The 26,234-nt window shown below is 46.3% G+C and overlaps 2 protein-coding genes and 1 pseudogene across 5 annotated transcripts in view; 2 read left to right on the top strand and 1 right to left on the bottom strand.

Annotated features, from left to right (window-relative positions):
* PLA2G7 (phospholipase A2 group VII) overlaps positions 1-26,234 on the bottom strand; it is a 40,511-nt gene that overhangs the window by 6,561 nt on the left and 7,716 nt on the right. Inside the window, exons 1-5 of one of the 4 annotated variants that reach the window (XM_034766633.1) lie at positions 23,069-23,381; positions 7,526-7,665; positions 4,711-4,835; positions 1,302-1,452; positions 512-605 (exon numbers count right to left, since the gene is read on the bottom strand). In XM_034766633.1, the coding sequence (XP_034622524.1) occupies positions 512-605; positions 1,302-1,452; positions 4,711-4,835; positions 7,526-7,616 (461 nt within the window). In that variant the 5' untranslated portion in view covers positions 7,617-7,665; positions 23,069-23,381. Of the gene's footprint in view, positions 1-511; positions 606-1,301; positions 1,453-4,710; positions 4,836-5,499; positions 5,537-7,525; positions 7,666-23,068; positions 23,382-26,234 lie in introns of those variants that run through there. The other 3 variants (XM_034766635.1, XM_034766637.1, XM_034766636.1) reach the window with 3 other exon arrangements.
* On the top strand, positions 12,346-13,793 carry IMP3 (IMP U3 small nucleolar ribonucleoprotein 3). The gene has a single exon (XM_034766638.1). The coding sequence runs from the start codon at positions 12,465-12,467 to the stop codon at positions 13,020-13,022; it is 558 nt and encodes a 185-aa protein (XP_034622529.1). The 5' UTR covers positions 12,346-12,464; the 3' UTR covers positions 13,023-13,793.
* Positions 19,944-20,062, top strand: LOC117875657 (annotated as a pseudogene).

The raw sequence follows: 26,234 nt of genomic DNA, 5'->3' as shown, positions 1-26,234 counted from the left end.
GCCAGGAATCCCTCTGAGGTCTCCTGAGTCCCAGTCCAGTGCTCTGTCCACTAAGCCATACAGCCTCTCTATCTTTATATCAACACCCATTTTGAAGAGGATTTTTTGAGGAAGAGAAACTAATGATTATATAGAATAATATCATCTGCATAATACTTTACATCTTCAAAGTGCTTTACAAACATTAATTAATTGATTCTCACAACACTCCTAAGAAACAAGTATTTTCAAATAGGGAAACATAAGTAAACCAAAATTGGAGCAGGCCCTCAGTTTTTATCAATTGGCATTGATTTCCATGGAGATATACTACTTTACACCAGCTGAGGATCTGGTTTTTAAATTTTAGCTAATGCGGTGATGGATCCAACACAACTTGACTGAAGTACTGTTCAAAACCATTCTCAAGAACAGTCAACTTCCTGGGCTAAATTCCTCCCTGCGATCAGTGGAGTTACATTGGAGAGTCACTTGTCCCCATGTGGTCTGAGGCCACAAACGGCAGCATTACCGGAAAGCTCCCAGTCCATGGGAAAAAATAATGAGGGGGTATTTCTCTCCAGGCTTGAAAGCAGCATTCCATTTTGCAGGACATGTCACTGAGCCTAGACAAAACAGGATAGCTGCAGTTAGTGCGGCTTCTTACGTAACCACTTCTTTGAGAGACATTCAGATACCCTCCCTTATCTTGAGTAGCTGCTTTACTCCTCAGATTGACCCACTGATTTCAATTAGATTATTTGAGTGAGATACACAAAGCAAGTAAGAGTAAAGGCCTTAGTTCGTATTCTGCACTATAAAGCCTGATCCTACAAAAATTTATTACCAGGCAAAGGGTGAAATTCCCCCCATACAGAGAGCTGGCATCAGGCCTATGTCCCACTTAAATTCTGTAGGGGAAGACTTTCAAGGGCACAAAGGCCATTAGGCATCCAACTCCTGCTGACTTTCAATCAAAGCTGGGCACCTAGCCTCCCCTTTGTGCTTTCAAAAAACTTCCCTATAGGGTTTAAGTGATGGCCCTTTGCTCAAGGATGAATTTTACCCATAGGGCTTACTACTGGGAATATTCCCAGACACCCATGACAGTGGTATTTGGGCACATGGTGCAGTGAAACATACAGTCACAGTCATCTGAATATTATTGCCCCATAGGAAAAGGAAGAGAAACAGTTCTGCAAAGGAAATTCCCTTGAGCTCCTGCAGTATTAACACATTCCTCATGTACAGGTGCCATAACTAAACTGACCACAGCACACAATGTCTCACCAGTAAGGCAATTAGAAATAAACTCATCTTACCAACATAGTACTGAAAAAATGTCTCTCCTAACACGCGGTACACGTTGAGGAAGTCAGCAAGTCCACGATAATATTCATTCCTGGGGATCCACTTGGTTTCTTCACTACTTGTGCCATTTTGTGAAGGATAATACAGACGAAAGAAGCTTCCCTGTGATTGAATCAGAAAAAGAAATAGATTCTCACTGAAGCTGCTAAAAAATAAAAATATTTTTACCAAAGAATTTAACATGTTAAAATGATACCACAAGGTGTAAGAGAGAGTCCAACGAGAAAATTAACAATAAAGGCTCAGTTTTGATTGCCACCAAATGTATCTGTATTTTTCATACCTGGGAACCAAACAAACATGATCTCTGGCATCCAGCTAAAGTTAGATAACATTCCCTCCCAGGCTAAACTACCATTAAAGCATTATTTCAAAATGTACAATACAAACTCTCTATTAACCTTAGAGCATTTGCTGCTTCCCTTCTCTTATTTCTCCTTCTTTCCCTATTCTCTTCCTATTTTCCTCGTGCATCATATTTCTTCAGACATGTTCAGAGCCTGCATTTCCCTCAGACTTGTTTCAGGCAATGTGTTCCAGCAGATAGAGCACAGACTGTGAGTCAGGAGATCTGACCTTTATACACAGCTTAGGCACTGACTTGCTGTGTGCCCATTACTCCTCTGTGCCTCAGTTTCTCTGTCTAAACTGAGGACAGTGATACTTACCCTCTTTGTAAAGCACTTTGATAGCAACAGATGAAAGCTGCGTAAATACAAAATATTACCATTAATAATTTTCTATAGAGGGATAGCTCAGTGGTTTGAGCATTGGCCTGCTAAACCCAGGGTTGTGAGTTCAATCCTTGAGGGGGCCATTTAGGAAACTGGGGTAAAAATCTGTCTGGGGATTGGTCCTGCTTTGAGCAGGGGGTTGGACTAGATGACCTCCTGAGGTCCCTTCCAATCTTGACATTCTATGATTCTTTGTTAAATGTTGCAGATTATTTTTCTCTCCAAACCAATCTCTTTCAAGATGTTTTCATATATGCTGTGGTCTCTGTTCCCTTGTGCATTTTTTTTGTAGTATTTTCTCTCTCCCAAACTCTTACCACTGTTCTCTCTCCCTTCTCAATTTCCTTCCTTTTGGGTCCTTTCTCTTCTCCAATTGGACACCCCTGCTCTTCTTGTGAACCATGTAAGCCATTGGGTATGTTTTTTCAATGGAATGTTTCTTCTGCAAGGACCACAGGGTGGGACTATGTACAAGTAATTTAATGTAATAAGGTGTCTGTCAGATAAAAAGTATGTACAGTTTGTATTCTTGCTCTTTAGGACAAAAGTGACATTGGAGCACACGTTGACTCTATCTCCCCTTGTAAGTACTCTCACACTTCTTATCACACTGTCTGTACTCGGCTAGCTTGATTATCACTTCAAAAGTTTTTTTTCTCTTAATTAATTGGCCTCTCAGAGTTGGTAAGACAACTCCCACCTGTTTATGCTCTCTGTATGTGTGTATATATATCTCCTCATTATATGTTCCATTCTATATGCATCCGAAGAAGTGGGCTGTAGTCCACGAAAGCTTATGCTCTAATAAATTTGTTAGTCTCTAAGGTGCCACAAGTACTCCTGTTCTTCTTTTTGCGGATACAGACTAACACGGCTGTTACTCTGAAACAAAATCTCTCTGATTATATTGTGTTTCAGTGAATTAATTGTAGGAGTGCATGCAGAATGTCCTAAACAATAGGACAAGATGGCTGTTAAGAACAATACTTATTTTAAACTGGACTTTTAAAAACAGTTTCAGGTTGCTTGAATATTAAGTTTCTGATCTATTACCCAACGCACATGAAGAGTTTATCTGATTAATCTTCTCTCTATTTACACAACACACCGTAATGAATGATCATTTTTGACAAAGGCTTATTTAGGAACAGATTGCAAAACCCTGACAGTGATGAGGAGTTACTCACCTGATAAGTCCTTATTGCATTACTCAGGTGAATAATTGGTTACCAGTGTGAGTGAAGTTCATAATCTAGACTTTAGAGAATGTTAATAATCCAGATCACTTACTTAATAAAGGCATGAAAGCTAATTTGAAGCAGTTGGCATGGTAGAGTTTAACCACCCAATCATTATGTAATGTAGGCACAGAATAAATCCTTATAAAATTCACAGACCAAAATATCCAAATGATCCCTACTCACCACGATCACTACAAGCAAATTCCACCATAATAGCTTTGCTTGGCGTTTAAAAATGCAATGCCAATGCGACAGGAAATACCAATAACAAAGGGCAAGAGTGTTTTAGTAGAAAAACTGTGAGGCTACTGTATCTGAAAATGCAAATCGGCATTGATTAGGCTGAATGGGCTGCAGGCCCATTAACTGCTTATAACTTTATCTGCATTCTTGGGAACTTGAGAGATGTAATTGCTTCCTTCTGTTATGGTTCTACACCAATTCTGAAGACTGTAACCTTTCTTTTTAAATAGGTAAACATTCCATAATTGTTACTTTTTAACACACAGCAGAAATGGTATATATCATCCCTCATTTGCCCTGCTAGGGGGACTTTTCTGATGGGGATAGCTGAAGTCATGGGAGACCTTGGTGGTGGGTCTTCATTGGAGCTAAGTTGCCAGAAAGGATGGGGACAGGTGCCAGGAACCCAGAGGTATGAGGGCTCTCTTTGAATGGTCTTGCATATCTCAGGGGAAGGACCTCTGGCTCATTCCATGAGGTGGCAAACTGCGTTTCCCACGTGCACTGTGCCACGTGGAACAATGAGGAAGAGTTTTCCTGCCCCATTCCAAATAATTCACTATAATGAGCTATGTGAATTCAGTGGGAGTTTGGTGTCTAAATACCTTTGAGGATCTTGGCTAAGGAGGATTGCCTTAACTAGGAAAGCAGGATCAGGCTCTTAAATTGTGCTTAGAGATGGGTCCAAGCTACAAAGCTTAGATTTAGATAAGGATTCAGTTCTGAACTTCTCCAAAGTTTTGGACGTTAAAGGACGATGTCTATATCCAGACATTGTTGCCGGCCAATTTCAGTTTATAAAATCTATATCCTCGTATCTGACAGAATCTGCTGATTGACAGTATATCCCTGTCATTACAGCCTTATACTTCCAGTGATACTCCTGTGCCCCAGTGGCCAGTCTGTGTCATTACTCTTACAGAATTAATTCATAGGAAACATTTTGTTCACAAAAAGTAAAATGCCTGGGGGCTTAAGCAGGCTTTGTCCTGCCCCTCTGCATGGGTGAATTTCCACCTATCAGAACCAGGGGAACTTTTCATTTAATTAATACCTAATAGTATGATGAAGGCTGCAGTGTTGGACTTGTGACTTTTGTCAAAATAAAGTAGGGAGTGACAGGAAGGTTTTGGCTGTCATACCTGAATCGTGTAATCAGTCATCAGGTCCGTGCAGCCAACAGAGTAAGGCCCCTTCCCCTCGGGGATTCCATTAAACTTTGCAGAGCTCTTGCTCCCCATTTCCATCTGTGCATTAACAGACAAGCCTGGGGGATAAAAACAGAAGATGAGACTCATACCTGCTGAAAAGGACATAGGATATTAAAGATTCAGGACTTTGAGATTCAGGGCTGAGCTGAGCTGACAGTCAGGGTGATGAGAAACAGGCACAGCATTCATAGATTTTAAAGCCAGAACAGATCATTATGATCTCCCGTGTATCACAGGCCATAGAATTTCATCCAGGAGACTTTCACCTGGGCAACTCACAGCTGGGAGGGAGTGATGAGGGGAGGAGATAAGAGAGCCTGGGACAGGGGTTACCAGAGTGACATGAGGACTAGGAAGCTGGCAGAAGCCTGGGATTGCTGGGGGGATGAGTAGTGATATTCGGACTGGAGCGATGTTTGATAGGGCAGGGTTAGGAGATCCTGGAGCAGCCTGCATGGAGGAGCTTGGTTCAGTCTCCCCCATTCTACCACTTGTTATCTTAAAGCCACCCCACACTCTGCCTTGTCTGCATTAATCGTCTCCACCCTGCCCTGTCCCCTTTCAGCTCCTGCTTCATTCTGATCCCCATGCTTTCCCCAACCCATCCTGTCCCCAGCCTATATCCCGAGACTGTCCCCCTCCTTCTCCAAGCTAGCTTCTCCCTTGCCTCCTCCCCCAGTCACTCCTCCTCCTCCTGGCTCCCTTGCCAATGGGAACCACCTCCTCCTTCCAGGTGCTCCATGTTGGTATGCATCCTGCAGGGGAGCTGCAAGAGCAGGGGAGAGGCAGCTTGGGGATCTGCAATTCAACATAGCTGTCCCTGGTGGCCAGGAGGAGAAACCCCAGCAGAATCCTTGCAGACCTGCTTGATGTGTGACTTGCCAACAGGACTGGAGATCTGCAGGACAGGGCTTCTTTCTTCTTCTTTCAAACCTCAGCATTTTGTCTGCTACTCAAAGGCTAATTGGCCTAGAATTAGGAAAATTTCCTCCTTCATACTGGAGGATTGCATGTCTCATTTGTGTGAAATTGGATGAATGAAGAGACAGCACAAAGTAAGCCTGATTTTCAAAACGGTGAAGTGCCCACAATTTCCAGTTAAGTAACTATGAGTGCTCTGCACTCTGAAAATCAGTCTCAAAGCTCACACATGCCTGTGACCGGTGCTCTGGAATGCTTGATAATGGCTTACCCAGCTGACAAAATGGAACTGTATCAGTGTTTCAGATTCTGTTCAGAACTGATGGATATTTCAGGATAAGAACATAAGAATGGCCATACTGGGTCAAACCAAAGGCAGGGCCGGCTCTAGGCACCAGCGTTCTAAGCATGTGCTTGGGGCGGCACTCCGGCCTTTTTTTTTTTTGCTTGGGGACGCAAAAAACCTGGAGCCAGCCCTGACAAAAGGTCCATCCAGCCCAGTATCCTGTCTACCGACAGTGACCAATGCCAGGTGTCCCAGAAGGAGTGAATCTAACAGGTAATGATCAAGTGATCTCTCTCCTGCCATCCATCTCCACCCTCTGACAAACAGAGGCTAGGGACACCATTCCCTACCCATCCTGGCTAATAACCATTAATGGACTTAACCTCCATGAATTTATCCAGTTCTTTTTTAAACCCTGTTATAGTCCGAGCCTTCTCAACCTCCTCAGGCAAGGAGTTCCACAGGTTGACTGTGTGCTGTGTGAAGAACTTCATTTGTTTTAAACCTGCTGCCTATTAATTTCATGTGGTGGCCCCTAGTTCTTATATTATGGGAACAGGTAAATAACATTTCCTTATTCACTTCCTCCACACCACTAATGATTTTATATACCTCTATCATATCCCCCTTAGTCTCCTCTTTTCCAAGCTGAAAAGTCCTAGCCTCTTTAATCTCTCCTCATACCCGTTCCAAACCCCTAATCATTTTAGTTGCCCTTCTCTGAACCTTTCCTAATGCCAGTATATCTTTTTTGAGATGAGGAGACCACATCTGTACGCAGTATTCAAGATGTGGGCGTACGTTGGATTTATATAAGGGCAATAAGATATTCTCTGTCTTATTCTCTATCCCTTTTTTTAATGATTCCTAACATCAGGATCAAGAAAAATGTTAAATAAGGATGGGCTAATTTTTGGGTCAAGTGTGATAATAAAATAATAATACTTTGCAGTTCTATGATGATCTCCATCCTAGGGTCTCAAAGTGCTTTACGAACAGTAATGAACTGAGCATTAGACCATCCTTGCTGGGCCAGATTCTCTATTGCCTTGGACCTTGTAGTCATTTATATTATGTAAATAGAGACACAGCGGTGTTAAAATGCTAGCAGTCTCTTTGCATAGATGTAGATGACTACATAAAATGCAAGGCAATAAAGAATCATCTCCACATGGGGAAACCGAGGCACAGAACAGTTAAGTGACCTGTCCAAGGTTACACCAGCAGTCTGTGCTAGAGATGGGACTTCAAATCAGATCTTCTGTCTCCCAGGCCTGTGTTATAGCCACAAGATCATTATTCCTCATAAAATAATGTCCCATTAAATAGCCAAAGGCACTAATGGGTCCCAATTCTGCAGCTGCTGCTTGCATGAAAGGAGGAGTTACTGAATGGGGTGCATAGTGAACTGGTAATGTACACATAAATTAAGAGCTTTGAGGTAACAGGTGCAAAATCACATTTCTGACCTTTTTTTTGTTTTTTGTTAGTCTCCTACAAATTAATGATAGCTGCACCATTGAAGGATACATTTCTTACCTGCTAATTTAATTTCTCCCAATTTCCCTATGCTAGTCCAGAGTAACCAGTAACGTAAATGGAAAAGTAAATGAAATTTTGAAGACTGCATCTTCTATTCACTGAATCTTCTATTAACGAATGTCTTTCAGCTTCATGACCTTAGTCAAAGCAAGTCATTTAAAAACATATAAGCAACATATATTCAAAAGCAATTTAGTTTTTGTTTTCCTTTTAAGGGTGGCATATGGATTAGCAAAAGATTGACAGCCTCATTCAGTCTCCTTGGCCATTCAATCCTTGCTGAGTCTGCCAAGAGAGCCAATTGTGGGGGCTGGTTTTTTGTGATGTGAATTCCTGCTTCACTACAACATGGACTGAGAGCATCAGCTCTTTTCACATAGCACCCCCACACAGAGCCATCAGATCGTAATTACATTGACTGGTCATTACAGCCCTAGGACCACGTTCTGTGCTGTGCCTCATGGGAGTGCATAGAGGTTAGGTAAAGGCCAGGGCCGGCTCTAATTTTTTTGCTGCCCCAAGCAGCAAAAAAAAGTGCTGCCCCACCCCGCCCCCCCCCCCCCCCCCCCCCACCGCCCCGCCACCGCCGCCCCCGCCCCCGGAAACCCCCTCCTCCGAGCGCCGCACCGCCAGAGCACCCCCCCCCCCCGCGGAATGCCACGCTGTGCTGCCCCCTGCCCCCAAGATTGGCTGCCCCTTACCAGGTGCCGCCCCAAGCATGTGCTTGGTTGCCTGGTGCCTGGAGCCGGCCCTGGTAAAGGCAACTGTATGCCCCTTTCATGCCTCCTGGATTGTGGGATAAGTTGGGGCCCAGTCAGTCTCCAGCATAATTTAGAGCAGTCCCTGGGCAGGTTTTTACGGCAGCTTCCCAAGGCCCCCTATTGGTAGGCTTGGCAGAATTCAGCTTTTATTTTTTTATAATTTCAACAGATATCAATGTTTATAAGAACATAAGAATGGCCATATTGAGTCAGACCAATGGTCCATCTAGCCCAGTATTCTGTCTTCTGACAGTGGCCAATGCCAGGTGCTTCACAAGAATGAACAGAACAGGTAATCATCAAGTGATCCACCCCCTGTTGCCCATTCCCAGCTTCTGACAAACAGTGGCTAGGGACCCCATAATAAATTCTTAAATATTTTTAAGAATATTTAATTTTCATTGATTTAAATGTTCACCGTTGTGCAAAATGATGGGCTCTATTTTTTTTTATTTTAATCTATTTAAATTTTCATAGCTGTGAGACATTATGGATGGGGGAGGGGGTCCAGACAATAATTATTGAATGACAGCAGATGTTCAGATTCAAAAAGTTGAAGTGTTATAATCTTTAAAACACCAATAGTCAATGTCACATGTCAAAATATACAAAGTAAATATCATTAAATCAAACACTAATAAGTTCTCAAGCAGCATTTTTCTTACTTTGCCTATCTGTAAATTTTGGTTATTGTTAGTGGAAATATCTTGTTATCTGTTTGTTTGTGTGTGATGAAATCGATGTTTACCAATAAAAGTCTAATCCTTCCAAGCCCAGAACAGCTGGAGCAGAGAATACCCCAGCCACACACCTTTCCTCCCACAGCACCTCTCTTCTGGGCCCTATACCACCCCAGCAACCCCTACAGTGACAGCTGCAAGAGGGGAAAGCCTGTTTTGCTGGCCCTTCACCGCTTTAGGAATCCCTCTGTGCTGGGGGAATCTAGCTGTTTTCTAGACCTTGTGCTCGTGTCTACACTGCAACTAAAAACCCACCGCACTGAGTCTCAGAACCCCATCAGCTGACTTGAGCTTGCGTGGCGTGGGCTGCAAGGCTGAAAAAATAGCAGCGTAGATACTTAAAGTCAGGCTGGCACCTGGGCTCTGAGTTCCTCCCCCTTGCAGAATCCAGAACCCAGGCTTCAGCCCAAGCCCAGATTTCTACAGTGCAATTTTATAGCCCCGCAGCTTGAGCCCTGTGAGCCTGAATCAGCCGGCCTGGCATAGGTGCCAACTTTCCCCAGCGCCGGTGGGTGCTCGCGCACCACCGCCCCCTCCCTGCCCCGCCCCAACTCCACTCTTTCCCCAACCCTGGCCCGCCCCCATTCCAACTCCTTCCCCAAAGTCCCTGCCCCAACTCCGCTCCTCCCTGCCCCATTAGACCCCTTCCCAAAATCCACGTCCCAACCCTACCTCTTCCCTGAGCGCGCCACGCTCCCCTTCCTCCCCCCTCCCTTGCAGCCGCGCAAAACAACTATTTCGCGGCGCAAGCCCTGAGAGCTAGGGGGGGAAAGTGGGCATGCGGCGTGCTCAGAGGAGGAGGCGGAGGTGCGCTGGGTGGAGGGGCGGGGAGCACCCACCAATTTTTCCCCATGGGTGCTCCAGCCCCGGAGCATCCATGGAGTCGGTGCCTACGTGGCCTGGGCCAACTGCGGCCATGCCACAGGTCTTTTATTGCAGTGTAGGCATACCTTTAGGGTACATCTTCACCACAGTGAGTCTCAGAGCCTGGGTCAACTGACTGTATGGTTAAAAATTGTGGTGACAAACAATGTTCAGGCTCAGGCCGGAACCCAGGCTCTGAACCTCTGTGAGGGGGAGGAAGCCCTGGCTTCACTTCATCTACAGCTATTTTTAGTTTTGCAAGCCCCAGTCAGTTGACCTGGGCTCTGAGACTCACTGTCACGGGGTGGGAGGGGTTTCTGTGTAGATGTACACTTTTGTATGTAAGGAGTGTAGAGACTGCAGAGCTGCTGAGAATCAGGGCCCTAACCTAAATTTGAAGTGACTTAATCCTCATCTACACTAGAAAATTAGTTCAGCATAACTACTCTGCTGAGGCTACGTCTTCACTACCCGCCTGAATTGGCGGGTGGAAATTGATCTCTCGGGGATTGAATTATCGCATCTCGTCGGGACGTGACAATCGATCCCCGAATCGACGCTTGTACTCCACCAGCGCAGGTAGGAGTAAGCGCCGTCAACAGGGGAGCCGCGGAGGTCAATTTACCGCCATCCTCGCAGCGGGGTAAGTCAGTTCGGCTACGTCGAATTCAGCTACGCTATTCGCGTAGCTGAATTTGCGTATCTTAAATCGATCCCCCTCCCCATAGTGAAGACGTAGCCTCAGGCATGTGAAAAATCCATACCCCTGAGCACCGACCTGAGGCCCCATGTTGATAGCACTAGGTAAATGGAAAAATTCTTCCATCGCCCAAGCTACTGCAGCCCAGGAAGGTGGATTACCTACATCAACAGGAGAATCTCTCCCATCAGCGTAGGTAATGTCTACTCTGAAGCACTACAGCGGCACAGCTATGCCACTGTAGTGTTTTAAGCATAGACAAGCCCTCAGACGCCCATCTGAAAAATGGGAATAATACTTCCCTAGTTCACAGGGGTGTATGAGGCTTCATTCATTATTTATAAAGTTGTGTAAGAGCCTTGTATGAAAAGCACGACAGAAGCGCAGAGTGTTCTCTCATAGACATTGAGACCCTTTAAACTGTTACACTTAAAACTCAGTAAAGAGGCTACTTCAGTCACAAAAGTCATACATACCCCTAAACATAAAAGGAAGCAGGTAGCAAAAAATAAACCAGGATAGGTTGATTGCAATATTCAAGAAGTTATTTGTGCCAAACAAATACCATTCAGAAAACTGAAACCCAACCCTAGTGAAGACACTTGTATTTTGAATCTTTTAATTTTTTTGGTTAAGACATGCTTTTCTGTGCTTGAATTCTGTTAAAGGTTTCTAGATACTGTACTAGCTGAACAGTGGGTCCTGTAACTTGCTAGGATCTTGCAAAACACCCTATGTTCTTTTAACCATGTTTTCGGGGGGGCGGGTGCCTTTTGCCTATAACATGCAATTGTCTAAACTTGGGTGGCTCCATAAACGCTGTTCTTGAGGTTCTAAAGGGCTTTGGGGACAGTACCACTACTGATGTCATAATACATGTTATATACTAGAACCACTGTCATGAACTTTATCCCCCAATGCAAAGATAAACAGAGGAAGAGAGTCAGGTGTAGGTGAGGGAGAAACCAGGAGCTTGCAGGAGGGATTCAGCCTGGAGGAGGCAGGGAGACCCAAGAAGGCGGTTCCTGCTGGCAGGCACTGCAGAGCACCAAGATGTGCAGGAGGTAGTGGAGGCTGGCGCTGGACAGGCAGAGCTGGGAGGGGAGAAGCGAGGCGGGCTGGCTCCAGGACGGAAGGGGAGGCAGGCGAGGGCTTTGAGCCGGGGCCGTGCAACAAGCTAATGTAAGGCCTCTAGCGTAGCCAGGGCTGTGGCCCCTGCCCGAGCCTCCGGCTCCCCGGGCAGGTCCTTTCGGGCCGGGCTCCCCTGCGCGACGCTGCTCCCCGTTCCGTCCAGGCAGCCCCAGGCCTCCTCCGCCTCGTGCTGCCTGGGCGGCCCGTGCGCAGCAAGAACCCGCCGCCACTGGAGACCACGCCCACCCCCCAGCCTCTTGCTCCCAGTCCCTCTGTATCCCAGCATGCACCCCTTCCCAGTCCGCAACTTTCCCCCCGCCCCTCAAACATGTGACTGGCGGGCTGCCCCTCCTTCTGGCCAATGAGAGCAAAGGGCAGCGGGCTTCCGCTCCCAGCTCAGCGAGGCGGAAGTTCCACTTTCCCCCGCCCGTTGCGGTGATTGCGCTGGGATCGCTGTGCCGCTTGCTAGCGGCAGCACGTGACAGGCAGCTCCCGAGCGCCAGCCGCAGTCCCGCCAGCTCCAGCGCCCCCCGGGCCGGCCTCAGTCCCGCCAGCTCCAGCGCGCGGCTCCCCGCGGCCCCGGGCCGGCCTCAGTCCCGCCCGCTCCAGCGCCCGGCTCCCCGCGGCCCCGGGCCGGCCTCAGCCCCGCCAGCTCCAGCGCGCGGCTCCCCGCGGCCCCGGGCCGGCCTCAGTCCCGCCAGCTCCAGCGCCCGGCTCCCCGCGGCCCCGCCGGCGGCAGGATGGTGCGGAAGCTGAAGTTCCACGAGCAGAAGCTGCTGAAGCGGCTGGACCTGGTGAGCTGGGAAGCGGCCTCGGGGAACCTGGCCGAGCTGCGGGTGCTGCGGCGCTACCGCCTGCAGCGCCGGGAGGACTACACCCGCTACAACCAGCTGAGCCGGGCCGTGCGGGAGCTGGCGCGCCGCATCCGCGACCTGGGCGAGGCCGACGCTGCCTTCCGGGCCCGCTGCACGGCCGCGCTGCTGGAGAAGCTCTACGGGCTGGGGCTGGTGAGCTCCAAGCACTCGCTGGAGCAGTGCGACCGGGTCTCGGCCAGCTCCTTCTGCCGCCGCCGCCTGCCCTGCCTGCTGCTCCGGCTCCGCATGGCCCAGAAGCTGCGCGACGCCATCACCTTCATCGAGCAGGGACACGTGCGGGTGGGGCCCGAGGTGGTGACCGACCCCGCCTGCCTGGTGACCCGGGCCATGGAGGATTTCATCACCTGGACCGACTCGTCCCGCATCCGCCAGCACGTGCTGAACTACAACCAGGAGAGGGATGACTTCGACCTGGCCTGCTAGGCGGGCAGAGGGCCCCGGGTGGTTGCTGGCTAATCTACCGAACCAGCCTGGGAGGAGACTCTGGACCCAGATATGCTGCCCCTTCATGCCAGGGGGAGGGGGCTTAGCCTGCATGTGCTGCCCTGGCCCAGTTGTTCTGTGTACCACCTCCCCCTGCAAAGGGATTCCTGGGCTCAGATGGGCCTTATCTGATACCACCCACCTCCTCTGTGAAGGGACTCTTGGCTCACTTGTGCTACCATGCTTGCTTCCTACCACCTCTTTGTGAAGGGACTCCTGGCCCAGCTGGGCTGAGGCTGATACCACCCACCTCCAGTAGGAAGGGATTTCTGGCCAGGTGGGCTATTAAGCAGATGTTATAAGTCACTGTCCCCAAGTCTCTGCCTCCTCTGTGACATTGTACCCTCCTGCCACAAAGACCATTAGCAGAACAGCCAGAATGGTGTTATTTTGTTGTCACCATCAAAGGGGCATTTAGAAGGGACTGATGAACAAATGCGCTCCTGGCCAGGAAAACAATCTAGAGGGTGACTGAAGATTTAAGTTTTGTTGATCAAATGTGATGGTGGAAGAGATACAGGTTTTATACTTTGTCTTGTCAAAGGGCTTCTCTCTCACAATAGTCACTCTTTCAAAAATACATCAACAGGGATTCTTCTGTTTTCAGAACTAAACTTTGCTAGTTACGCTAGCATTGTAATCTGCAGCAATACCTAAAACAGTCCCCATGATTTTCTCACCTGTTTAATAAAACTGAAATTACTTTTCTTAGAACATTCGATTTCTTTAAAGCAAGAGCTGAGCTGTCTTTCCCTGTAGTCTTTCCCCCCCAAGCCCTAGAGTAATAAAATTGAATATGTTCTTGTTTCACTTTTGAACTGGAACAGGCACTTAACCAATAATTTAAACCAAACTAAATTTTAAATGGTTCATTATTAATTTGTCTGTGGATTTTCAGGCACCTGACCTAAGTATGTTCTGTCTTAATAATGGTCACAAGTGTATTTCTTTATTGTTCGTGTTTCGCTGCATAGTACCTATTACATCTTGTAGACTTATTGTTTATGGTAGTGCTACTTATGTGCTAGGCATTTTGCCCCAAGGAGCTCAGAAAGCTAAATCTTAGAGGGTTGAAGGCCTTATCTATACTGAAGAGTTTTGCTGGTACAGCTGTGTCGGTTAGCAGTGTGGAGAAAAAAAATCGGACATAACTATGCAGACAAACAAGGGCTTTTGGTGGTATACCTTATTTTGTTTGGGGAACTGGTAGGAACTGGCCTTGTTACTAGGAAGTAGAAATATACCAGCAGATCCTTTCTAGTGTGGATAAGGCATTCGAATGAATAATGTGCATGCTTGTGACCTGTCTAAGGCACTTACATTCCATTATTGTAGTGTCTGGGCATCTTTATTTATCCTCACAACACTGCAGCAAGGTGGGGGAAGTATGAGCATACCCACTTTACAGAAGGGAAACTGCGGCACAGAGGGACTAAGGGTCTTTCCTAACTTCATACAAGAAGTCTGTTACAGAGCAGGGAGTTGAACTCAGGCCTCCTGGGTCCTAGGCTAGTGCTTCAGGACTTGCCCCATGCCCCTCACATATTCATTATCACTTGCAACCACAAGTTTGACACCTGGATCATGGAATTAGAGTGGAATACTGGCAACACAGTGCTATCACTGTTGTGGCACTTGAGTTGCAATTCTTCAATATTGGCATGGTTGGAAAGCTGAGTTTAAGCTTAGCTTTCTGCTGATAGGGGTTAATGCATCAACAGATGGTGATGGGTATCAGGCTGAACAAAAGTGTACTTTAAAAGTAGGTGGCAGAGTGAAAGCCACTCCCACTTTACCAGCTTGAAATCTAGTGAATTTCAAACTGAGTTAAAAGTATCTTCAGCTTGCTCTCCCTGTCAATTTTTGTGGCTTATAACCTTAAATAGCTTAAAGACTAAAGGAAACTAACTATTCAGAGGAAATTATAAAGTTGTCCTCTGAACATGCTGTTAAATCTACAACATGAAACTGACAAGAGAAACATATTTTTCTTTTATCAAACTGTAGCACAGGTAGGTGCTACTGTGTATTTTTTTTTTTGTTTTAAAGTTGCTGTCCCTTTAATGTTAAAAGGGGGAGTTATTAAATGAGAAATATTATATGTATTTTAGTAGCATGGATGTAACTATATTTTTCTGCCAACCAGAGTGTAAGTCATTCATAATTTTGAGAAAATATCTTATCTAGGATGGTACTTACACCTTTCGCAAAAACAAACAAACCAAAAAAACCCCTAAACAAACTGAAAAGTGCTTTGACAATCTTAAACCTAGCCATGTTAAAAAGAGGTGAGTGGGTAGTTGCCCAGGAAAACTTTGGGTCACTAATACTTTATACCATGAAGGAATTTTCAACTTTTCCTCTACTGAAGCAGCTATCCTTCCGTGATACTGGTGGCTTGGAGTTTGAGAAAAAGGAGCAAAGCATGTAAAGCAATGCATAACTAGCAAGGTTGTGATCTATTTTTTTTCCTTCCAAGCAAGCAATGAGACAGTGTATGGAGTTGGCCTAATGGTATGGCCTCCTTATCTCTGGTCAGTACTAACATGCTAAAATGCTGTTAGTTTCATGGCTGTGTGCTCTCCTGATGTTATACAGTGATTTGGTGCCAGAACTCTGACAGAGAGAGAAACTCTCCTAGTTTTGCTGCTTTAGACCTTTGAAAATTACCTGCTCTCTATATGTCACACAGGGTCTGGCTAATGAACGTCTAGGCTTTCTTGCTGCTGCTATGGGGATGTTTCGAGAGGGAGGAACTGGGCCTGGTTTCATGCCTGCTCGAAATCCCTTCCTCCCACCTGCTATCACTTCTATTTTATTTCAGGTCCTCCGTTCGTTCACGTATCCAGGCAGAGTTCCTCTGGGGGGCATCCACTGGCTCTCTTGACGCCTTTGAGGAGCAGTGGGCGCTGTCCAGGGTTCTCTGCTCGGTGTCCCCGTCTGGTTCCCTTCATTTGACCCTTTGACCTCACTCCTGTCCCTGTTCTTTTATTAGTTGTCCCCCGTAATTTTTTGGTCTCCAGGTCCTGTGGATTCCCCCCTTAGGCTGGGGGGGATCCTTTAGCAGTGGGCGGGCTTCGCTAAAGGATTCCCCCCCCCCCTCCCCCGTTCCTGGATCCCAATAGGATCACTTCTGTTTTAGGAACCTCCCACATACTACCCTCACTCAGTCATGCACCCTCCCTTTTGCTTCAGGTTCCCAACTACTTCCAGAAGCTGGGATTCTGCTGCCAACTGGGGAGTTGGTGTGCAGTGCTATTACAGAGCATGCACATGTGAGCTGCTCAGCAGGACTCCCAGCAGGAGCAGCATCTCAGGAGGGAGGATGTTAGGGGCCCTTTGACAAGGAGAAGAGGGACACAGCACAAAATCCCTCAGGCCCAAGTAGTGAAGATGAACACATGCTCATTGTCATTGTTAAGCCACAGGTAGACTTAAAAATAATGAAAAACAACCCTCCATAACTTTTTAGTAAAGATTCTAATGGGTGATGGAAGAGAAGTTTGACTTTAGAAGTATTATGAGTTGAGTATCTTTGATAAATCCACATACCCAATAAGCTCAAGTTGAACCTACAGCCCTTGTTTTTTACACTACTGACTTATGAATGTTACAAACTGCTGGATAAACTGGACACTGAAATGAGTAAAACTGTTGACAATAATTCTAGTCTTAGCAGGACTCTTAGATTAACAATTAGTTTTTGTAGCTGACCTCACTGAAAAATAAGTTGAATTCAAATTAGCACTAATCAGCTACCCCCAGCTTTCAAATTTGGCTATGAATTGCCTAGTTACATTTTTCTTTCCCCAGGGGGAACTGAGCAAACCAAAATCAATAAGTGAAACTGTAGCCATGCCAGAAAAGGTTACATGTATTTTTGGACATAATTGTAAGCCTTTCTTTGAAATTTCATACAGATCATTAAATGTGCCAGCAGACTCTATTCTTTATCTTCCTTCTGAGTGATCTTAAAAACAGGAGTTTACAATGAAATCACTGATGGTTAAATGGACACCAATTTCAATTTGTAGAAATATATATAAAAATAAAGATGGTGCTAATAAAGATTTCCATCTTCAAATTTCTTTCTGCACCTTTAACCAAGGAAGTTGGTGTTGGAGGTGGAGTAAACTTCAAAAAATCCTAACTGCTGGCCCTGTGCCTGGACACTAGCCTACATCTCTGTTCCAATCCTGAATATAAATAGAAAGGTTTGCACAAATGTTTTAAGTGGGAAGGGTGGCATTTTAAACATTCCCCTCTCATGATGGAAACTTAAACCCAGCAGACCATACGACAGCATGAGAGTCAGAAAGTGAAACCCAACAGTCTAATCTCATTGTTCAAGCTGAGTAGTGTGTGCACTAATTTAAATAAACTACCATAAATGGCAATGGATCAAACTAGATTTTCAAACTTCTTTCCATTTTAATCAAGATACTAGTAAAGCAAGGAATTCTTAAAAATCCTTACGTGAAAAATGTATTTTTTAGGATTCCAAAGGAGGTGGGGAGAGGAGGAAGCTGTTGAAAGTATAATGATCTGCTTTAACAAAACTACTTCCCTAATTATGCATCCGAAGAAGTGGGCTGTAGTCCACGAAAGCTTATGCTCTAATAAATTTGTTAGTCTCTAAGGTGCCACAAGTACTCCTGTTCTTCTTTTTACTTCCCTAAGAAACTGACAAATCTCTCCCACGGTGAATGACTGTTCTGATTATTGTAAACAAGAAACTAAAATAGGTTTAGGAAAGAATTGGTCTTTCAAAGCTCTTTATATGGTAGGAATTGTGTTGTCCCTCTCGCTCAGAGACCAAGAAGTCTGGATTTTGTATGTCTCAAGTGTGGTTAAAATGCAGCTCTGATCACACTTTACAAATGTATTTTGGGGATTTGAAAAACAAAGACATACACTTGCAGTTCACGTTTAGCTGCATAACACTAATTATACCATTGCTCTAGTGCGCTGTTGTCTTCTATTGCTCAGCTGGAGCTAGCCCCTTCTTTCTAATACAAAGAAAAAGCTCCAAAGAATCTTGAGGACCTCCCTGGCTCAAATATAGAAGGCCTGGGCATGCACGACTGAGGGCATGACTGAGGTTTGTTCAGAAACACTCATTCATTCAGTGCTCATGAATCATCACTTCTCTTCTTAGTGGCAGGGAGCTGTAGTTGCCAGAACCCTACTTATAGGAGGAAGGGTGCAATTGTGCTATAAAATCTACCCGGGCAACTCCTGCTGATGCCCTGGGGAATGTAGGTGTCTCTCTGGGGGGCAGAATTAACCACTGAAGGATGATGTGGTACTTCAGTGGTCACAGTAGGTTGCCTGAATCCCACAGGAAAAACCCTCTTGTCATCTTACAACACATTTCTGTGGCTGAGTTAGTAATAAAACGGGGGACTGGAAATGCTGATCCTTAACCTTGATGGCATCAGTCTGTTTCATTATCATCATACTACTCGTTTAAACCTTTCTTCTAAGCACCCCCATACTCCCTGCAAATGTGTTACATATTACTCCTATTTTATAGATGGAGAAACTGAGGCAGAGAGACTAAATCCCCAATGCTGTAGCCAGTTCAATTAATTTGAGGTGCAATTATTTCTAACTGATTTCCCCAGAAAGACTCAGTGTTTTGTGGGAATGGTACTGTGGTCCCTTTAGCCGCTGCTTCAGAAAGTAAAGGCTCAATACTTTGTTTCAGTATATCCTGCCACTGATCTGCGTGTGCTCAGGGCATACACAATGTGTGAGATGCATCTGAAGGTAGATGAGCCCCCACCTCTAACTATTCCATGCATCATATATATGGGCATACTACAAAAACGGCACTGTATAAATGTGCTATGAAGAATGTCTCATGTTTGCAAAAACAAACAAACAAAACCTATGCATAACAGCAACATACCAAAATATCTGTTACTAGTCAAAGGAAATGAATGGTAGCAAGCAGATAAACTTCAAGTGTTGTTTGCAAGGGGTTTTCTGTATGTGAACCAATCATGTTGGTACTTAAGTAAAAGGAGAGTAAGTTTGTGGCACTGCAGAGGAGGAGATACATAGTTAAAGGAAATAAGTGAGCAAAAAAACAACCACCTTGATTTAATCAGCAGCACGTCCTTTCAGTGTATTCAAAGGTGTTAGACTTTGCATGATACTGGCAGGAGCCTTTCCTTGGCAATGTTTGACTGAAGTGACACAAAAACTTATGCTCAAATAAATTTGTTAGTCTCTAAGGTGCCACAAGTACTCCTGTTCTTTTTTGCAGATACAGACTAACATGGCTGCTACTCTGAACTTTGTTATAGGCATCTCCTAGTTTAATGCTCTGTTGCAAGCCTGTTCTCCCCACTATTATATGTGGGCCTGAAATCAGGAGGAGTAGTGAGTGTACAGATGTATAATATAGGGCAACATGTCTGCAGCTAAATGTCATGCAGCAGAGCATCAGGCAAGAAGAGGAATTGGTGGAGTAAGTGCAGAAAGGAGAGAGCTGGGGCAAAGTGGGGAGGAATGTCAATTGGCATCAGACACAGGAGGAACCAGAGTGCTGCTTATCACATCATTTTCCATGTTAACCACTCTTGCAATTTCACTGGTGGCAAACCACTGCCACCCGTATGGAGGGCCTCAGGGAAATGGTCACAAGAGCCCCTCGGAAAGGAGCAGAGAGAAGTCAGGGAGGCCTCTCCTTTCTGTACTCAAGACATAGAATCATAGAACTGGAAGGGACCTCGAGAGGTCATCTAGTCCAGTCCCCTGCACTCAAGGCAGGACTGAGTATTATCTAGACCATACACGAAGGTAACTATTCATTTCTAAACTCCCAAGAGTTAGATCCAAAGCTAGAGTGAATCAGACGGCCATACCGGACCGAACGCCCCCGATCCCGTCCGATCTCGGAAGGTAAACCATCCCAGGCCTGGCTAGTACTTGGATGGGTGACCGCCTGGGAATCCCAGGTGCCATAGGCAGCTTTTCCCGGTCCGAGCTAGAGTGAATCAGCACTGATCAGTGAAGCTGAATCAGATGAGGGTCTGGTCTCACTTGGCTACTTCAGGCCTCATCTTGCAGTTCTCTCAGATGTAAAACTCCCATAGGTTCCAGTGAGAATTACACCAATGTCAGAGCAGCAGGATCAGGCCCTAGATGATTATCATTAGACAGTCCCTTGCCTGTTCATTTTTATGATGTATGCCAGCTACTCAGTCTGTTATGGACAATCATCAATGTCAGTGAGTGACTGACCACAAGGAAGTTTATAAACATAGGCTACAGTGGTGCAATGCAATTTAGTGTCTGTGACTGGCCCATGCACAACATTAACTTGCTCCAAAGTCTGTTACACAAATGAATGAGTTCCCCAGTTCCTGAGATCTTTAAAGTGTATGACCCACCTAAAATGTAGAATGCAAAACAGCCGCAGCGAAGGAAGCTGGAAACAAGAATTTCATTTTGAAACAGTGTATAAGAATGCGTGCATATTTATTACAGCATGGCATGAGTCAGCACTGCTAATGTCGGGGCTGAGTTAGGATTGCATGTATGAAAGATAAAGGTAAATGTGGGGCTAAGGTAAGTGACGTCCATGCAAATTAACTTGTGAGCAGCCCCTTCCCGCTCCAGTAATTGGAAACCTCTCACACTTTATGGTGGTAGGATTGGAAAGTTAATCTCTTTAATCAAACTGTCAGTTTTTCTGACCTTGGCCCTGTCCATAACCTCTGCTCAGCATGTTGTACTATTAGGAAGGCTGAGAGGGAGGAAGAGTTTAGTCAGATTAAATATTTACTCATGGATGAGTGGTGAATCAGACTGAAGGAGCCTGAGGACAGAGAATATCCTTAAGCCAAAGGCTTTTGTACTGCGGGGGCCATGCACAACTGAGCGAAATACGAAAGGGCTGCTCTGGGCACCAAGTCTGGTAGACTTTGCACTTCTATAGCAACTTCTAGCTGACGTTTGAAAGCATCTTACACAAAGTGACTAAATTAAGCCTGAGTACGTCTTTAGCTGCCATCACTGTAGCATCAAACTCCACAAGGAAAAGCAAAGAAGTAATGTTTCAGAGTAACAGCCGTGTTAGTCTGTATCCGCAAAAAGAAGAACAGGAGTACTTGTGGCACCTTAGAGACTAACAAATTTATTAGAGCATAAGCTTTCGTGGACTACAGCCCACTTCTTCGGATGCATATAGAATGGAACATATATTGAGGAGATATATATACACACATACAGAGAGCATAAACAGGTGGGAGTTGTCTTACCAACTCTGAGAGGCCAATTAATTAAGGGAAAAAAAACTTTTGAAGTGATAATCAAGCTAGGCCAGTACAGACAGTTTGATAATAGGTGTGAGAGTACTTACAAGGGGAGATAGAGTCAATGTTTGTAATGGCTCAGCCATTCCCAGTCCTTATTCAAACCGGAGTTGATTGTGTCTAGTTTGCATATCAATTCTAGCTCACCAGTCTCTCTTTGGAGTCTGTTTTTGAAGTTTTTCTGTTGTAATATAGCCACCCGCAGGTCTGTCACTGAATGACCAGACAGGTTAAAGTGTTCTCCCACTGGTTTTTGAGTATTTTGATTCCTGATGTCAGATTTGTATCCCCATTGTACAGATGGGAAAATGGGACTCCGAAAGGCTGTGACTTGCCCAGGGTCATATTGTAAATCTTTGCCAAATGCAGGAATTAAACGTGTAACTCCCAGTTGGGTGCATTTACTTGGAAAGCATCTTTCTACCCCTCGGAAGCAGTTTCTGCCCCTCACTCTTTCTTTACAGTTGTAGCAAAATATAACTCCTCCTTTGGCACAAGGGTTCCTTACATTAATGCCTCTTGGTCTTTACTAGAAAAATACCCAACTGGCAGCTTGTAGAGAGGCTGGTGAGATACCGATCTAATCTAACACATTGACTCTAGTATTTCTAAGGCACCTTATGCATGGTACCTAGTGAAGATACCTATACACAGAGAACATGAAAAAATGGGTGTTGCCATACCAACTATAACAAGACTAATCGATTCTAACTAATCCTTCTGCTGTCTCTTGTCTGGCACTTAGATTGGAAGCTTGTCTTTTTGTTCTGTGTTTGTACAGTGCCTAGCACAATGGGGTCCTGATCCGTGAATGACGTTCATAGGCACTATAGTAATACAAATAATATTATAACTGCTGTAAATCCAGCTGATACAGTCGCTGCTGTTTCTACCTACAGTTGCTCCCTCAGTAACTGCATGTAAACTGCTCACATGCCAGGGCCATGTCGGGTACGGTACAAGCTGCTTTGTGCAAAGTTTTGGTGACAATGTAAAGTCCCCTGGATTCCCAGGCTAGCTCCCTCTTTATACACCCCAGAACAAAGTAGTTTCCCGCGGCTCCGGGACGCCTTCATCCACTCTTCCTCCAACTCCCTCCATATATACACCAGATACAAACCATGCCACCTATTCGCTCTCCCAGTCCAACAGGAAGGACTCTCCCCTCCCCCGGCAGGTATGGCACAAAAAATTGGGGTAGCTGAGAGGGAGATGATGGCACACTGAACCCAGAAGCCCCAGTTAATCACACTGCAAAACGCTCCTGATTTGTAACTTCTGGACTGGACTAGCCCTGTGGGATGTAGCAAGATGCCCATCTGTGTGTGTGTGTGGGGGGGAATGCCAGTCTGGGGGGCATCGGGGGGGGTGAGGAGCTGGGGGACATGCCGCTCTCGCTAGCAGGGGGTGGCAAGGAGGCGAGATGATTGTCTGAGTGGAGAGGGCTGGCATAAGACTCAGTCTCTGGGCAGAGGGGGAGATGACAGTCTGGGGGGGATGTGGGGCAGGTGCTAGCCTGGGACAGGCTGGACTGAGAAAGAGGAGGAAAGACGGCAGCTAGAAACACTGGGCTTAGAACAGAGCCCCTTATAGATCCCCTCTGGCAGCCTCCTCCCTCCGGAGCTTTTTTCTCTGTCTTCCTTCTCCCACGCCCCTTACCTCCTGCGCGGGGCCCCGGGGAGCGGCCTCCCGGCTCTCCTGTCTGCCCGGGCGCGGGGGAGCTGCGCCTGCCTGCCGCTGTCCTGGAGCCGCCTGGATCCCCGAGGCAGCCAAAGCATTAGCCGGCTGCTGCTCTGGGGCTGTTTCTCTTTCTGTCGGACTCTGCCGTGCTCGCCACAGGAGGGAGGGACTTGCAACCCGCCTTACAGAGCGGGCGCTTTTCCTTCTGTGCAGCGTCCCCCCGGGCCTGGAAAGCCAATGAAGGGCCTCGCCATTAGGACACGGTGTGTTTACAGGCGGTTGTGTAACAGCGCACAGCCCGGGGGCTGGGACTCACTGACACACAGCGAGGCTGGGACTCAGGTCTTTAGCCCCGGGGCTGTTTTACAGATCATCACAAGGGATCCAGTGCTGCCACCAGCCCCCACTGCACCTGGCAGCTGAGCATAGGTGCTGCCACACCCCTGGCTTGAAGTGGTTTCCATCATGTCCAGCAGTGGGTCTCAAACTTTTTTTCACAGACCACTTGAAAATTGTTGAGGGTCTCCGTGGACCACTGAATGATCTTTCCAACGGTTGTTTGTACCGTTAGCTAACTATAGTAAAGCACTTTGGATAAAAGCGCTATCTAAAAAACACTTCATAATAATTAACATTTTTTTGTTCTACAAATAAAAGCACACAACTCATATTTTAATATCAGTAGTGTTACCTTTCTAATGCGATGGAGGTGCCCTCTCTCCCCCGCCGCGGCAGCTCCTTAACTGAGGCTGGGAAGAAGGGGGGGGGGTCTCTCCCTCTCTCCCCTGCCGCAGCAGCCCCCAAACTGAGGCTGGGAAGGAGCAGGGGTCTCTCCCCACCACAGAGTTGAGGCTGGGAAGGAGGGCCGTCTCACCCCTGCAGCCACAGCCCTGGAGCTGGGGAAAGTCGCCTCTTTCTCTGGCCGCCGCTGCCCTGCATGTCCCAAATTCCCCCCTAGGGTGACCAGATGTCCCAATTTTATAGGGACAGTCCTGATATTTGGGGTTTTGTCTTATATAGGTGCCTATTACCTCCCAAACCCTGTCCTGATTTTTCACCCTTGCTGTCTGGTCACCTTATTCCCCCCACCCCTTCTTCTCTCCCCACTGCCCCCTCCCACCTACCCCCAATTCCCCTCAAGGCCACCACCTCACCTTACATGTGCGTCTTCTCCAGGGTCCAGGCACCTAATTAGTGGAGCCACACCTGTGCAGCTCCACTAATTAGGTGGGTGGCCCTTCGTTCTCTCGTGTGCAGCCTCCCAGGTGCGCACCTTAGAGGGAACTATCCGCGGACCACCTCACAGACCACTGGTGGTTCACGTACCAAAGTTTGAGAACCTCTGATATACAGGGTTTACAGTTTGGTTCAGTGGCTCTCAGCACACCCCCCCCCCAAATTGTTCCAGCACCCCTGTGTTGTACCACACATGAGTAGGATCTAGCTCTGACACTGAAAGCTCCTTGTGGCAGTGACTTTGAGCCAAATTCTGCTCTCAGCTGCAGGGATGCTGAAACAATTTGTATCATGGGGGTGCTGAGAGTCATTGACTCGAACTGTAAACCCTGCATATGAGGGAAACCACTTCAAGCCAGGGGGTGTGGCACGTGAGAAGGGGAGAGTGGGAGCTCCGCAGAGTGAACTTCACAGATCTCAGAGACTGCTTCCCTCGAGGGTGGGAGAGGATGCGGCTGCCCAGTGCATGTGTGAATATCACTAGGTGTGAACTGGACAGAAAGCTGGCTGAAATCCAAATGACATTTTTGGTTGAAAATGGGAATGAAATTTGTGAACATTTTCAGGCTTCCCCCTCTGCCCCTGTTTTTTGACCAGCTGTCCTCCTAAATGAGGGTTGGATCCAACAGAGCATATAGTTTGTATGGTAGAATTTAAGGTCGGTAAAAGGTCAGCCCTGGAGACATGTGTTTATTCAAGAAACAGGTTCAGCAAGGACAACAGCAGGGTTGGAGAGGTGGGGGAGGGGCATACAATACATGTGACATCCATGCTGCAGAAACCCTGAAACCAGTGAAATTTTTGTGACTTCTTATGGCAACAACATATGACTTTATTTAGATGCACTCATTGTCTCTGTTGTGCTTAATAAACACTTAGATCTTATCTAGCACTTTTCATCAGTAGTTTTCAGAATGTTTTACAAAGGCAGTCAGTATCATTATCCCCATTTTATATATGGGGAAACTGAGGCACCATACATCATATGAAGGAACCACATGGACGTAGTGGAGTCCAAATAATTGTGTTGACTCACTTTCTACAACATGCGCAGCCTAGCTACATAAATACACAGTACTCTGACAGGGTTCTGGTGGCTTCTGAAAGACAGAAGACAGCAAGGGCCATTAGAGAAGTGGTTCTCAATCTTTTTGAGCTCAGGACCCATTTGTAAACCTTGATGGCATGTCGTGACCCAGAGACCCTCCAAGATGCTCCCAGACCTGATTTCCCCCCTGCACCTCCACCACTCCAGGGCTGGGACCTAAGATTCCAGATGCTCTGGCCAGATGTGAACAGCTGGGTAACCCTCCCATGGCAGTTGGGGGGGCAGTGAGCTGAGAACCCCCCCCCAATACAAAGCCCCCCATATGGCCCACGGGGGTCACAAGGCAAGGGTGAGGTGGGGATTTGGGACCTAATCTTGTTGACTTTGGTTTTACCCTGTCATCTTTTCTCTGTCCCTTTCAGTTGGCGCAAAGCTCAGCTGAGCTGTGAAAGTGTTCATAGGATTGTTATCAGAAAAGCCATTCGCCTATAAAAGATATTACCTCACCCACCTCATCTCTCTAATTAGCAGGGCCAATCAGAGGTGGGGCCAGGAGGGCCATTTGGCCTGGGCCTCAAGCTCAAAGTGGGCCTCAAATTTAGACACTTGTTAATTTTTTGGCATTTGATAAGTTTCACAACTTGTTTTTATGTGCATCCATATCAGACCAAAATGTGACACACTCTCTCAGCTTAGAGTTGCAAATTTAAGCAAACAAGAAATATGGTCTGGTAAAAGACATAATTTTTTTTGTTAACTGATATAGATTTTTCCATATTAAAGAGTTAAAAATGTTCAGAAATATTAATAAAAAATATATCGGTTCTGATGGCACAAGATTAGACTGTCATGAAGGTGTCC

This window comes from Trachemys scripta, chromosome 3, assembly GCF_013100865.1.
Source record: "Trachemys scripta elegans isolate TJP31775 chromosome 3, CAS_Tse_1.0, whole genome shotgun sequence".
Classification (NCBI taxonomy): domain Eukaryota; kingdom Metazoa; phylum Chordata; order Testudines; family Emydidae; genus Trachemys; species Trachemys scripta.
Note: the sequence above shows the minus strand (reverse complement) of the source record. Positions and strands in the feature narration are given on the sequence as shown.